The sequence below is a fragment of the Hyperolius riggenbachi genome, chromosome 4 (genome assembly GCF_040937935.1).
Source record: "Hyperolius riggenbachi isolate aHypRig1 chromosome 4, aHypRig1.pri, whole genome shotgun sequence".
Taxonomy (NCBI): Eukaryota; Metazoa; Chordata; class Amphibia; order Anura; family Hyperoliidae; genus Hyperolius; species Hyperolius riggenbachi.
In genome coordinates, this window is record NC_090649.1 from 274,262,005 (window position 1) to 274,276,275 (window position 14,271).

Genomic DNA, 14,271 nt, shown 5'->3' on the forward strand with positions numbered 1-14,271 from the left:
AGTTACCTTGCCATCAGTTCCTCTCAGAAGCTCACCATTTTGTTCTGACAAAAATCCCTTCCAGTTCTGACAATATTTTGTCAGAACTGAAATATATCAGTTGCTGTCAGTTATAGCTGAGAGGACTACTGCTGTGCCCAGTAATATCCATGTTTCTCTATTGCTCAAGTGGACGATGTTACAGTTTAACAGTGTGCTGACCAGAAAGCTGTTATGGGGTAATGGCCATTTTCAAAATGGAGGACGGAGAATTCTCTTGATCACAGTGGACAAACAGGATGCGGGGGAGGAGAAAGAGATTGAGGAGTAGACTACACGGGAGGTAAGTATGACTTGTGTATGCTTATTTTGATTTTTAATTTTCAGTTCAGGTTTTCTTTAAGCAGTACGATTACTAACTGGTTCACTTCACAGCTTTAGGATACTGGATTTAATTACCACCTGCATGAAGTCCGGTGGTGGGTCCGCTCTGAATGTTTAGCCTCATCCCCACAACCCAAAAACCATTATGTTAGGTTATTTGGCTTCCTCCCAGTTGGTCCAAGAATGTATTAGACCATAGAAAGGCCTACAAAAATGGTTACCCAAAACAATTTCTTGATAATTTCATGTAACACTTCACTGCATAAACATGCTGTTCACCTACCTGCTAAGCCATGTATTCATTGCATAATATGTTGGTGCTTTACAATTATAATAAATAATCCCTAGTCACCACTGCTCAGTAGGTACGGTCAATATAAAATTGCATTCTTAAAACAGAAGGTATTTCCAAAAATTCAGCTTGAGACCCTATTTACACTTAAAGGGATACTGTAGGGGGGTCGGGGGAAAATGAGCTGAACTTACCCGGAGCTTCTAATGGTCCCCCGCAGACATCCTGTGTTGGCGCAGCCACTCCCCGATGCTCCGGCCCCGCCTCCAGTTCACTTCTGGAATTTCTGACTTTAAAGTCAGAAAACCACTCCGCCTGCGTTGCCGTGTCCTCGATCCCGCTGATGGCCCCAGGAGCGTACTGCGCAGACACAGACCATACTGGGCTTCTGCTATACACTCCTGGTGACATCGGCGGGAGCGAGGACACGGCAACGCAGGCGCACTGGTTTTCTGACTTTCAAGTCAGAAATTCCAGAAGTGAACTGGAGGCGGGGCCGGAGCATCGGTGAGTGGCTGCATGGGCACAGGATGTCTGCGGGGGACCATTAGAAGCCCCGGGTAACTTCAACTCATTTTACCCTGACCCCCCTACAGTATCCCTTTAAAGGGAATGTCCAAGCAAAATAAAAAAATGAGTTTCACTTACTTGGGGCTTCTACCAGCCCCATGCAGCCATCCTGTGCCCTCGTAGTCATTCACTGCTGCTCCAGTCCCCCACTGGCAGCTTGCCGACCTCGGATTTTTACGCATTGAACTAGTAATGCGTAAAAATTTATGTGTTAATGTTCCTGCACTAGCGGGAATGCGTAAAAATGTACGCAATGCGTCCCGCCGACCTCCGAGGTTGGCAAGCTGCCAGCGGGGGACTGGAGCAGCAGTGAGTGACTACGAGGGCACAGGATGGCTGCATGGGGCTGGTAAAAGCCCCAGGTAAGTGAAACTGATTTTTTTATTTTGCTTGGACATTCCCTTTAAAGGGAACTTGAACCGAGTAAAATTTAAAATAAACACATGATGTACCTGCAAATCAATATTACATATTTACTTCACCGTCAGTTCCTCTCAGAAGCTCACCATTTTATTCTAACAATCCCTTCCAGTCCTGACAAGATTTTGTCAGAACTAAAATATATCAGTTGCTGTCAGTTATAGCTGAAAGGACACCTGATGTGCTAGGTAATGCCCACGTTTCCCTATGGCTCAAGTGGTCGATGTTACAGTTTTAACAGTGTGCTGATCCAGAAGCTGTTACAGGGTCACTGCCATTTTTAAAATGGGGGATGGAGAATTCCATTGGTCAGTGGATAAACAGGACACAGGAGAGGAGAAAGACATTGAGGAGTAGTCTACATGGAAGGTAAGTACGACCCTGTGTATGTTTATTTTGACTTTTCAATTTCAGTTCAAGTTTGCTTTAATGTGTTGCATGCCTTTTGACAAATGGGATGCAAGGCAAAACATCTAGGGGTGAATCCAGCCTGAAGCAAGCAAATGTGCTCTGGCACACCTGTCGGGCCGCACATGTGCGATGAAGTGCGACTCAGCCAGGCTTTCGGGCACTACTGTGGGAGACAGGAGCCACCCGGGGAGATGGCGAGGGATAAGCAGCCTCAATGTGAGCTTAAGGAAGCCCCAGATAAGTATGGTACCTGAGACTCTTCTTGTCTCAGGTTCTCTTTAAAGCTGAATTATTACAAATAGCTTCCGTTTTCAGAAGGCTAAATTATATGCATAATTTTTTTTTCAGTAGAAGTACTTTTCCGTCTCTTTCAGCCCCTCATACTCTCTTGGGGCTCGTTTCCACTTGTGCGCAGCATGCACCTTGCGAGACGCGATGTCGGCACAGCTGTGACCTGCTCGCAGCTGAATCCCTCTAGCCGCGCTATGCACGGTTATGGGATTCGGACAGTGACGCATGAATTTATGCTGCAGGGCCTCAGATTTTTCCCCGGCCACAAATTTGGATGCTTCCTATTCACTTCAATAAGCTGTCAAATCCTATCTAAATTCGTGGGCAGGGAATCGGCCTGGAATCGCAGCAATGGAAACTTAGCCTTAGTGGTTCTGAAGTGATTTATTCTTCACATCACAAGTCAACACACAGATTGACAATTGTTGTTTCGGGGCCACAGAGGGTGCCCTTCATCAGAAAGTGCAGACTCTAGTCTAGTGAACACGGTGATTCCAGCGCTGGAGACTCGATCGCAGCCGGCGCCACCATAGGCCGTAATAGGAATTATGGCTATAGCAGCACACATGGAGTAACTTCGGCGCCATCAGAAGACGGTGCTGAAGTTACTTTTAAAACACAATTATTCAGCTTCCAGCAATTGCTGGAAGCCAAATTAATTCATTTCCCACTATTCATGGCGGCCTGGAGGGGGAATAGTATTTTACATGACCGGGAACTTGTGCAGCAGCAGGATCAGCCATATACAGGCTGTATCCTGTGCCCAAGTCTCCCACGCCGATACCTCTTGTACGCACCTCCGTGGCCCCGAAACAATTGTCAATCTGTGTGAGGACTTGTGATGTGAAGAACAAAACGCTTAGGAATTTACAAATTGGTGTGCTAAACGACCCTGGACTTTGTTGTTACGAATTGGGTGTGGCTTGACACCCAGGTTACGCATCCATCTTTGACGTTTGGAAAGGTGTGCCACTCCTGACCTACCACTTTGTCTCTTAGTGGTTCTGAATCAACATGAGCTATCTAGGTACTCTGTAAGTATGGTCAACAAGATGCAAATAATTATTAGTTGATGTAGAATTATGAAAAATGTATGCAACTTGAAAATGGACCAATCAAATAAGATCTATGTGGTGTTTGATTGGTCAATTTTCAAGCCGCAGGAATATGCATACACAATTTGCATAATCCAGCATCAACACTTCATTGACCATACCTACTGCTCAATGATCTCTGGTGTAGACAAGTCTTGATAAATCCAAATGTTTGGTTCCCCTACCAGAATATCAAATTTGACTAAGATGGAGCTGGGATTAGATTCCAAACTGATATTAAATACCACATCAGCACATCAGAGTACACTAAATGAATCAAGTAGCATGTAATAGTTGTACTTAGTTACGTCAATAAGTGGTAGGTGTATGCCTTACAAAAGAGCCAAGCTTATGATTTGTACATACCAGAATGTACTCGGTAATGGCTCTTCAGCTGCTTCCTCTGCCTGAAAACTTTCCCACACTGATCGCAAGTAAATGATTTCTTCCCTAGAAGAATAAAGATAGACACACAGCTAAGATTCCAAAAACGTATAATATTTAAATGTATAAAGAGGATTCCACAAAGCAAGTGATATAATTTATAGCAATTCATCTTAAACACAGTTTTCCCCCTTGATTTATATTTTTGGATCTCTGCCTGAAAAAAAACCCTTCAGATTTGTCCTGCTCTTTGATTGAAGTGGACCTGAACTCTTGCACAGAACAGAAGGAAAACAGAAATAAACCATGTATTTAGAGAGTTTACACTGTCTAATTATTACCGCTTATTTGTGTCGAATTACAAGTTGTAATTTTATCTCTCCCTGTGTCACCTGACTGTCATGGCAGTTAAGCTCATTTGAAAGCACAGGATGTTAATATGTCTGCTTCCATAGACGCAAGTAGTAAAAATAATGCAGATTTATATTAGGATTTCTACCAGCGGTAACAAAGAAATGTTTTTCTTTAAAGGTTATGCTGTTGCGTATCTTTTAGAGCAGAGAGGAAGTTCCGAGTTCATGTCCACTTTAAATGACTTGCCACAAAGCTTCTCTATACCTCCTACTGTATTAACAAAGAAAATCAAGCTATCCCAGTAACCTGTTCTAAATGGAGGGTCAAGATGTCTATCGCTACGGCTTCTTGCACACCAAGACGTTGCGTTAGGTGCCACGTTAAGGTCGCATAACGTGCACCTAACAACGTATGGTGCTGCAAGAGCCGACGGTAGAGTGAGCCGCGTTAGGCGGCTCGATTCCTATAATGTCTCCCAGAGTGGCGCTGATTGGCCAGCGGGACCACGTGATGCGGAGCGAGACACTCCGCATCACGTGGTCCCGCCGGCCAATCAGCGCCCGCCAGTGCAGTGAATATTAAGTAGCCATGTGCGCGGCTACTGAAGCTGGCTCTCCCCGCCTCCTCTCCGCCCCCCACTGCGCATGTGCAAACAGTCTAACGCGGCTATAGCCGCTCCAACGCCGTAGCATGCTGCACTTTGCGGAGAACGTGCAGCTTAACATGTAACGCAACGTAGGCTGTGTGAACAGCCCACTTGTGTTACATTGCTGTGCGTTGGGGGAGCGTTACAGGCGCACTAACGTGCGCCTGTAACGTCTTGGTGTGTAAGCAGCCTACAGTTATCTCTCAAACGAATCTGCAGGCAGTAAGCTTTGTAAACATCACCAATTACAGTCACTGAACTATTGTTCTGTTTAGGAAATGAGTGCTGAGTAAAGAGAACTATGTGCTCATTCATTGCTGCTTGTTTATTGATCCAGTGCCCCAGATAGATAAACAATGTCATGAGACAGCTGTACGCACACTAGATGATGGTCTCAGAATCCACACAAAACAATCTAGCAGCGCTGCTTTTAAAATTTAAAATACACTTATGTACAAATAAGAAACATTTTTCAATTTTCAACTGGTTGACATGTCATGGAATTCTTCTTTAGGCTGCTTTCACAGTGGGACGTTACAGGCGCACGCTAGAGCAGCCTGTAACACAGCCCAACTCACAGTAATGAAAAATCAATGGGTTGTTCACAGTGCCCACAGCGTTACAGTGTAACGCTGGATGTTCAAAGAAAGTGCAGCATGCTGTGCGTTATATGTGGTTTTAGCTGCGTTAGACTGTTTGCACATGCTCAGTAAGGGGAGAGTCCCTATTGTTCCTAGCCACATGGCTAATTAATATTCACTGCACTGTAGTGTTGCCTAGATCATGAACGATTTGGATCTTTTTTGTGAGTCGAATCATCTGGATCATCACAATGAAGGATTTGGTTCACAGTGGATGTCTGGAAGAAACAGGAACTGCAGCTTCAGTGCACAAGCACAATCTTCCTGCTGCATCTCTCCCTTCCCCATTAGCACCCTCAATGTGCCTTCATTCTCCTGCACCTCTCACTCTGCTGCACCCCTGCTTCCCTAGTAAAATGATTCAAAAATCCGGATCTTTTCAATGATCCGATTCGAATCATCCGAATCATTGAAAAGATCCGGACTTCCCAGGATAACACCAAGAGCCTCATAACGCGGCTCAATCTGACGTCCAACTTCAACACCACTATGCGTTGCGTTAGGGGCATGTTATGCGACCTTAACGTCCCCTAAAACGCAACGTCTTGGTGGAAAAGAGGCCTTAAAGGACTTACGAGCTGAAATAAAAAAAAAAAAGTTAATTACCTTAGTGCACTATTAGAGCTCTGTGTAGACGATCTGTGCCTCCCTTGTACTTTCCAGACCCTCTGTTATCTTAATCCTCTTATCATTACAGCCCCCGACCCAGCCCAAGGTCGCCTTATCTCTGGGCACTACAATCGCTGCTTTAAAATCCCTCTGCCTGCTTAGCTCAAAGCGAAGTTGCTGCGTAGGATTACAGCCCTGCTCGCTGGCTTGAAGTGAAATCAGTCATGTGGGAGGTCATGTGGTGACACCCACATGATTTATGACTCAGTGTATGGAGTGACGATGAGCTGCTGGCAGGGCTGTAATCCTACGCAGCCACGTCGCTTTGAGCTAAGCAGGCAGAGGGATTTTAAAGCAGCGATTGTAGTGCACAGAGATAAGGCGACCCTGGGCTGGGGCGGGGCCTGTAATGCTAAGAGGATTAAGATAACAGAGGGTCTGGAAAGTACAACGGAGGCACAGATTGTCTACACAGAGCTCTAATAGTGCACTAAAGTAATTAACTTTTTTTTATTTTTTTCATTTCAGCTCGTAAGTCCTTTAAAAAGTGTACCAGAGACTAAAAAAATAAAGTTTTATATATACCTTGTGCTTCTTCCAGCCCCATCCGCTCCCACACTGCCGTCCTGCAGCTCCGATACCGGATCTCGTAACTTGCCCCAGTCGCAGACAGTCTGCGCCAGAAGAAGTGCGCTCTACGTAGCCAGAGAGATACGTAGAGAGTGCACTTCCTCTTGCGCAGACTGGCCACGACTGGAGGAAGTTACGGGACCCAGTACCGGAGCTGCAGGTAGCGGAGGATGGCAGCATGGGAGCGATCCGTGCGCCTGGGGCTGGAGGAAGCCCCAGGTATGTACAAAACATTTTAACTTTTTCGTCTCTGGTTTCCTTTAATGCATGCAGATATTCAGGAATTAAATTACATGGTTTTAAAGAGTACTGTATAACCAAATGTAAATGTAAAGATTTGTTTGGCCCCCTAAAAACATGGTATGTATTTGAGATGAGCTGCCACTGAACCCCAACCACCCCACCCCCCCTGCAAATTCACATAAAAGGTCTGATTCACAAAGCTTTTCTGTTAAAATTATCTCACCTTGTTTATTAACTCACAATGGCCTCAATTCACTAAGCTTATCTCCTGTCTTTAACCTATTTTGGTTCCTGGACGTAGAAACTACGTCCAGGAACCATGCGCGCTCCCGCGGCCGATCGCGCGCGTGTACGCGCACTCCCGGCCGCGGATACGGTAGCCAGGCAATCAGTGTATCGGGCTATGGTGCCCGATCACTGATTCCTCTCCCCCGCTGAAAAAGCGACAGCTTCTCTCTTTTTCTGGCCGTTCCCTCCCCGATGAGTCACTAAGCGTGTGTTACGCTTAGAGTGACGTCATGTAAACAAACTCATGGCCGCCATCTTGTGGCCAAAAAGTAAAACTACAACAAAAATTTTAAAAAAATTAAACATAACATACAATTACATTATAAAACTATACTTTACATCCCACCCTCCCAAAAATACCCAAATAAAATGTTTAATATAAAAAAAAAAACCATTACAAATAAAAAAAAAAAAAAACATGTAAATATTTACCTAAGGGTCTAAACTTTTTAAATATCAATGTAAAGATGAAATATTTCTATATTTTTTTTATTTTAAACTTGTAAATAGTGATAGATGCAAAACGGAAAAAATGCACCTTTATTTCCAAATAAAATATTGTCGCCATACATTGTGATGGGGACATAATTTTAACGGTGTAATAACCGGGACATATGGGCAAATACAATATGTGAGTTTTAATTATGGAGGCATGTATTATTTTAAAACTATAATGGCTGAAAAAAACTTTTCTTATTTTTCCTGTTAAAATGCATTTACAGTAAAGTGGCTCTTAGCAAAATGTACCCCCCCCCCCCCCCAAAGAAAGCCTAATTGGTGGCGGAAAAAACAAGATATAGATCAGTTCATTGTGGTAAGTAGTGATAAAGTTATAGGCTAATGAATGGGAGGTAAACATTTCTCAAGTGAAAACGACGGAACCTGAATGGGTTAATAACGTTTCTAGAGTTGTCACCTTGGTGATAAGGCATGTAGTATTCAGGAAACATTTTACCTCAGGCAAACAAAGTTAACTCTTCAATCCTTAAAATAACTCCAGAGTTAAAGACAGGCTGTTAATTAACTCCATGTGAAAATAACTACAGAGGAGGTAAAGTAAGGAATGAAGAGATAAGATAACTCTCTCACTGTGTTTCTCTTGCCTTATCTCCGGCATGATCTTAGTGAATTGAGGCCAATTTATCTCTCCTTGATTCACTAAGACACACAGCATGCCTTATCAAAGTTAGCACGTCTTATCAAAGTTAACATGCCTTATCAGAGTAGCATAGTGAACTCATGCCTGCTAAATGGCAATGACAAGAGATCCTCTCGTCCTGCCCTGAGCCCCTGTGGGTTCATAGCGCTTGCTATGCTACTCTGTTAAGGCGTGTTAACTTTGATAAGGCATGCTATTTGCCTTAGTGAATCAAGCCCCTTGAATGACAACTCATGATTTACCCCTCCTTATTTAAAGAGAAACTCCGACCAAGAATTGAACTTTATCCCAATCAGTAGCTGATACCCCTTTTACATGAGAAATCTATTCCTTTTCACAAACAGACCATCAGGGGGCGCTGTATGGCTGATACAGTATTGTGGTGAAACCCCTCCAACAAGAGACAAGAGAAGTACGTACTCCTGGCAGTTTCCTGTCTGGGAACCTTGCTGCATTGTAGGAAATAGCTGTTTACAGCGGTTTCCAACTGCCAAAAAACATGCAGCAGCTACATCACCTGCCAGCAGTAAAAATGTCACCATGTAATAAATGTCAATGTAAATCAGGGATTTAAAAGATTTTACAATGGGCAAACACTGACAATCATTTATACATAATTATTGTAAAAACATTTTTACTACTGTCAAGAGGACATACAATTAATAAATATTGAGCTAAAAATTAGTGATGGATGTAAAACTGAAAAAGAGCACCTTTATTTTCAAATAAAATATTGTCACCATACATTAAACTAGGGGTATAATTTTAACATTTAAATAACGAAGACAAATGGCCAAATAAAATGGGTGGATTTTAGTTATGGTAGTATTAATTATTTTAAAACTGTAATGGCTGAAAACTGAAAAATAATGCATTTTTTTATTTTTTTATTATTATTCCCATTATAATACAGTTAGATTAAAATAATTCTTAGCATAATTTACCACCCAAAGAAAGCCTAATTGCTGGCGGAAAAAACAAGGTATAGATCATTTTGCTGTGATAAGTACTGATAAAGCTATTGGGGAATGAAAGGGAGAAGCGCTGACAGGTGAAAATTCCTCTCGTCCATAAGGTGAAAAATCCCCGCGGGCTGAAATGGTTAAAGAGGAACGCCATTGAAAATAATGTAATAAAAAAAGTGCTTTGTTTCTGTACCGTGTTAGCCAAACAATATATGATAACACTGCATCAGTGTTTTACTACAGCTAACATCTAGAAATATGCCTGAAGAAGGGGACTAGATTCCAGGAAGCTTGCATTATTTAACTTTATCAGTTAGCCATTAAAAGGTATTACTTTTACAAGACTCTTGACATAAATAACCATTTATTTTTATTCCCCAAAGTTAGTATGTGTGTTATACTATTTGGCCACAAGATGTCCCTACTGAGCAAAAATCCCATTAGCGTACAATGTACGCTAATGGGGATACAATGTATCACTACATTGTAACCAGGGAAGTGACGTAGGCTTCCATCGGAAGCCTCCGATCACAGCAGCGGCGGGGAAGTTATGAATGGAAACATTGTTTCCATTCATAAATTTAACGATCGGGCGGCGGAAACCGGCGGAAATCACGGCGGGAGATAGCGCGGCGGCTCCATTTACAGAATAAACACTGTTTTTGAACAAAAACAGTGTTTATTCTCGGCGGACATGCTCGAATTGGCACAGGGGACTTTTGTCCCCTGCAGCCAATCCCCTCTGCTAGCAGCAGCAGCACGATCGCGGGCATCTGCCCGCACGATTGCCTGCAGACCACCCAAACTGCAGGGACGTGACTAGCGCGTCCCTGCGGCTCTAGCACTTGCCGCTGCGGACGTGAAGCTCACGTCCGCGCGGCTGACATGGTTAAAGGAGCACTATCGTAAAAAAAAAGTAGGCAGTTAAAATCTGACAGAACCGACAGGTTTTGGGACAGTCCATCTCTGCATGGCGGATTCTCATGGTTTTTGTTGTTTTTAACTGCATTTCCTGAACAGCAGTTTAACTGCCAAAATAGTAAGATACCAGCCGGCCTCCCTAATCACTTGCACACTATTTTGTCAGTTAGACTTTGCAACTGTTTAGGAAATGCTGTTGAAAATAAAGAAAACCCTTAAAGAGGAACTCCAGTGAAAATAATGTAGTAAAAAAAGTGCTTCAGTTTTTACCATAATTATGTATAAATGATTTAGTCAGTGTTTGCCCATTGTAAAATCTTTCCTCTCCCAGATTCACATTCTGACATGTATTACATGGTGACATTGTTACTGTGGGCAGGTTATTTAGCTGTTTCTAGCTGCTCTGTCTGTTACAGACAGCTAATAACAGCTATTTCCTGTCTCTGAACATTGTTACATTGTGGCAGTTTGCCAGCAGTACCGCGGTATTCAGAGCCTCTTGTGGGAGGGGTTTCAGCACAAAATCAGTCACACAGCGCCCCCGATGGTCTGTTTGTGAAAATCATTGTCTTTCTCATGTAAAATGGGGTATCAGCTACTGATTGGGAAAAAGTTCAATTCTTGGTTGAAGTTTCTCTTTAAGCTGGCCACTAACGGTCCAATTTCTAGCGAAAAATCGTTCGAGTTATATTTATCAAATGTTTTAACGATAAAACGTTCAATAAATCTATAACACCTTAGTGAATTCAAAATTAGATTTTACCCATGAGGTAAAAACAAGTGTTTGATAAAGCTTAAAGCTGGCCACTAACGGTCCAATTTCTAGCAAAAAATCGTTCGAGCGATCAGAAATTCTGATCGGACGAAAAATCGTTCACTACACCATCAACTAACCAATCATTGCTTCCTATCTATCACGACCACCAAGAAAATCCAAATTTTCGTTCGACGAAAATTCATTCGGGCGACATTTTTTTCACTCATTCATAATCGATTGTGTCCACCAATGGAGATTATTTACAATCAATCCGATCAGAATTTCTGATTGCTGTAACGATTTTTCGCTAGAAATTGGACCATTAGTGGCCAGCTTTAGAATCCCCCATGAGGAGATGGACTGGCCCAAAACCTGTCGGTTCTATTACATTTTAACTGCCTACTTTTTTCGTGATAGTGGTCCTTTAACTTAACTCATAATTTAGCTCTCCTTATTTAACATAACTCACGGTTTAGTTCTTATCTGTTTATCTCATGCATTAGCACTCCTTACAGTTAAGGTGAAAAATAAGTAATCTTTGTGAATCAACCTCAGAGTGTACTAGGGGTGATTGCTAATGCTACTCTCCCATTCTCCAGCTGCTGTAACTCAATCTCCATTCAGCTGTAGCATGCTTCACTATTCAGCTTTACTACATGCAAGGCTGAATACAATGGCAGGAAGCACCTGAGTGAAGACAGTGGCAGAAGCAAGTAAAGAAAGCTATAGCAATTTCCCCAAAGGGTTTCAAATGATAAACTCACTAGAGGTACACTTTAAGCCCATAGCTTATCACTGATGACTGCAACAGCCAAGCATGAAGCATTACCAAAAGGGAGTCCAGAACTGCTCCTTCTATATTCTTTTCACATCAGGCTTCATTTAAGGCCCAGGAACTGGTGTTGCCAGCAATAACTCAGGGCTCCTAGGGGGGGAGGGGAGTATAAATACTCTATGGGCTGAGCATTAACAATCTGCATAGCATACCTTCATGTAAATTCATGTGCTCCATTAGTGAATTCTTGGTTGCCAGAGATTTATTGCACACAGTACAGTTATAGGGCCTCTCCCCAGTATGTATTCGCTCATGGACTTGTAGGGAGTGTTTCTGTGAAAATCCTTTTCCACACTCTGCACACCTGAAGGGCCGTTCCCCTGAAATAAGAAGTATCATTAGGAGTCTGTGCATTCATATAATATCAAACAATCAGTTTAATGCAACAGCAGCAACATTTGCATGGAGATGCTTATTCAGTCAGGTATTTCTGAGATATGAATTTTCCCAAGGGTATTTTAAAACTTCAGTTGAAGCACACGTGAGGTGAAAGGGTTATAGTGGCTGACAAATGTATTGTCTTTTTTTTTTTTTTTTTTTTTTTTTAAACTTCTCTTTATTTAGAACAGCAAGGGAGATATACAGACGTAATGACAATATTATTACACCGCTGCATTATAACATCTTAAATAACTACTATAACAATTTCTGTTCAGATATCGAGATACAAAATACAAAATATACTCATATTGTTGCGGTGACGAGATTATTTTGTCAAAAGCCTTATTATATTTTGACCACCTGTATATAGATAGGTCCCTCATTAAGATGAGGGCATCATAACCCATCTATATTGTTTTACCCTGCTGTCATGTTTCAATTGTCTAGATAGACATAGGCAATTGGCCTTAACAGTTTGCCCATTAGTGAGCTTATGCGATTAACCCAAAAAGAAAATAACAAGAAAGTAAATAAACATTTTCCGCTCTCACCCCCCCCCCCCTCCACCCCCCCCTTTCCCCTCAAACAAGAGGTTATGTCTTAGATAGTAATAATTGACTATGGTCATCTCTATGATTATATTTCTAAACGGCCCAGATATCCCCCTATTTTACCTTTCAGATACCACTTAGTGTCCTCAAAGGTTTTCATTAAAGTAACTATTTGACTCCTTGTAAATGAATGTTCAATGAATGGTTGCCAGGTCTTGAAAAATTTCGGGACTGTATTTGGTTTCATCATTTCCATTGATAACCTCTCAAGATGGAGGATATGGGTAAGATTTGTTTTTAAATCTTCAACCAAAGGTGCCGTAGGTTCAAGCCATTTCCTCATGACGGCCTTTTTGGCTGCCAGAAGAAGAAGGTGTTCCCACTTTGTGATCATTGGGGCCTCCGTGTCAGGTACCTTATTTATGCTATGAAATAAACAGAAAAGGGGGTCTACTGACCTTGTTATATGAGTGACTTCTTGAGAGTACAACAAAACTTCTTTCCAAAATTTTTGGATAGCTTCACATAGCCACAACATATGGTTTAAGGAGGGGGACTGATCACCACATTTTGGGCACGAAGATGACAGGCTTGATCCAATATGGTGGTATGGGCCTTTTATAGGGATATAGGCCCTAAATACTGTCTTAAAATACATTTCCCTCCAATCTTCACCCACCATAGCTGACCAAACTGCTAACCAGCCCTCTCTAAGGAGGTCTACTATATTATTCTTTTGAGATTTCCATGAACTCTGCCCATTTATGTAATTGTTGGAAATAATTTTTCTTTTTGGGTAGGGTTTCTCTAAGTTGAGTATATATCCATGATAAAGACTGTTTATATTTTAAACTGCCAATCAAGTTGCTAAAGCCAATATGTGACTTAATCACCCCCGTACCCCCTGATTTTTTCATAATATAGCTTTTCAGTTGAGCAAAATAATAAGCATGGTTTGATAGTACTTCCTTAGATGCTAGAGTCTTCTCCCAAGTTAGTACCTTACCCTCTTGATCAAGAAAATCCCCTATTAAATGAATTCCCATGTTTGCCCACAACTCATAGGCCTCATGCATGTCACCTGATGGAAATGTAGGGTTTCCCTTTAAGGGTGTTAATTTAGAAATATATGCAGAAAGGTTGTAACGTTTTCTTATTTCCCTCCATACTATAAGTGTGTCTCTTAACAAGACATTATTTTTAATCCGTTGAGGTAATTGGCTTAAAGGGGTATGAAGAATTCCTAAAAATGAGAATGGAGCCACTGTGTTTTTCCAATTTTGTTGGTGTATAAAAGGAAGTATCTCCTACCCAATCCCTAATATGTCGAAATAGTGCTGAGAGATTGTACAAGTGGATATCTGGGAAGTTGAGTCCTAATTGAGGAATAGTTGCTTTTAATTTTATTAAGGCTATTCTGGGTTTCCCTGACTTCCATAAAAATTTTACAAAAGCCGACTTTAAGC

The 14,271-nt window shown here is 41.9% G+C and overlaps 1 protein-coding gene across 8 annotated transcripts in view; it reads right to left on the reverse strand.

Moving 5' to 3' along the window:
- Positions 1-14,271, reverse strand: part of ZBTB24 (zinc finger and BTB domain containing 24) — a 51,244-nt gene that overhangs the window by 13,771 nt on the left and 23,202 nt on the right. For all 8 annotated transcript variants that reach the window (XM_068279453.1, XM_068279452.1, XM_068279450.1 and 5 more), the window contains 2 exons: positions 12,026-12,193; positions 3,808-3,891 (listed from right to left, as the gene is read on the reverse strand). In XM_068279453.1, the coding sequence (XP_068135554.1) occupies positions 3,808-3,891; positions 12,026-12,193 (252 nt within the window). The remainder of the gene's footprint in view (positions 1-3,807; positions 3,892-12,025; positions 12,194-14,271) is intronic.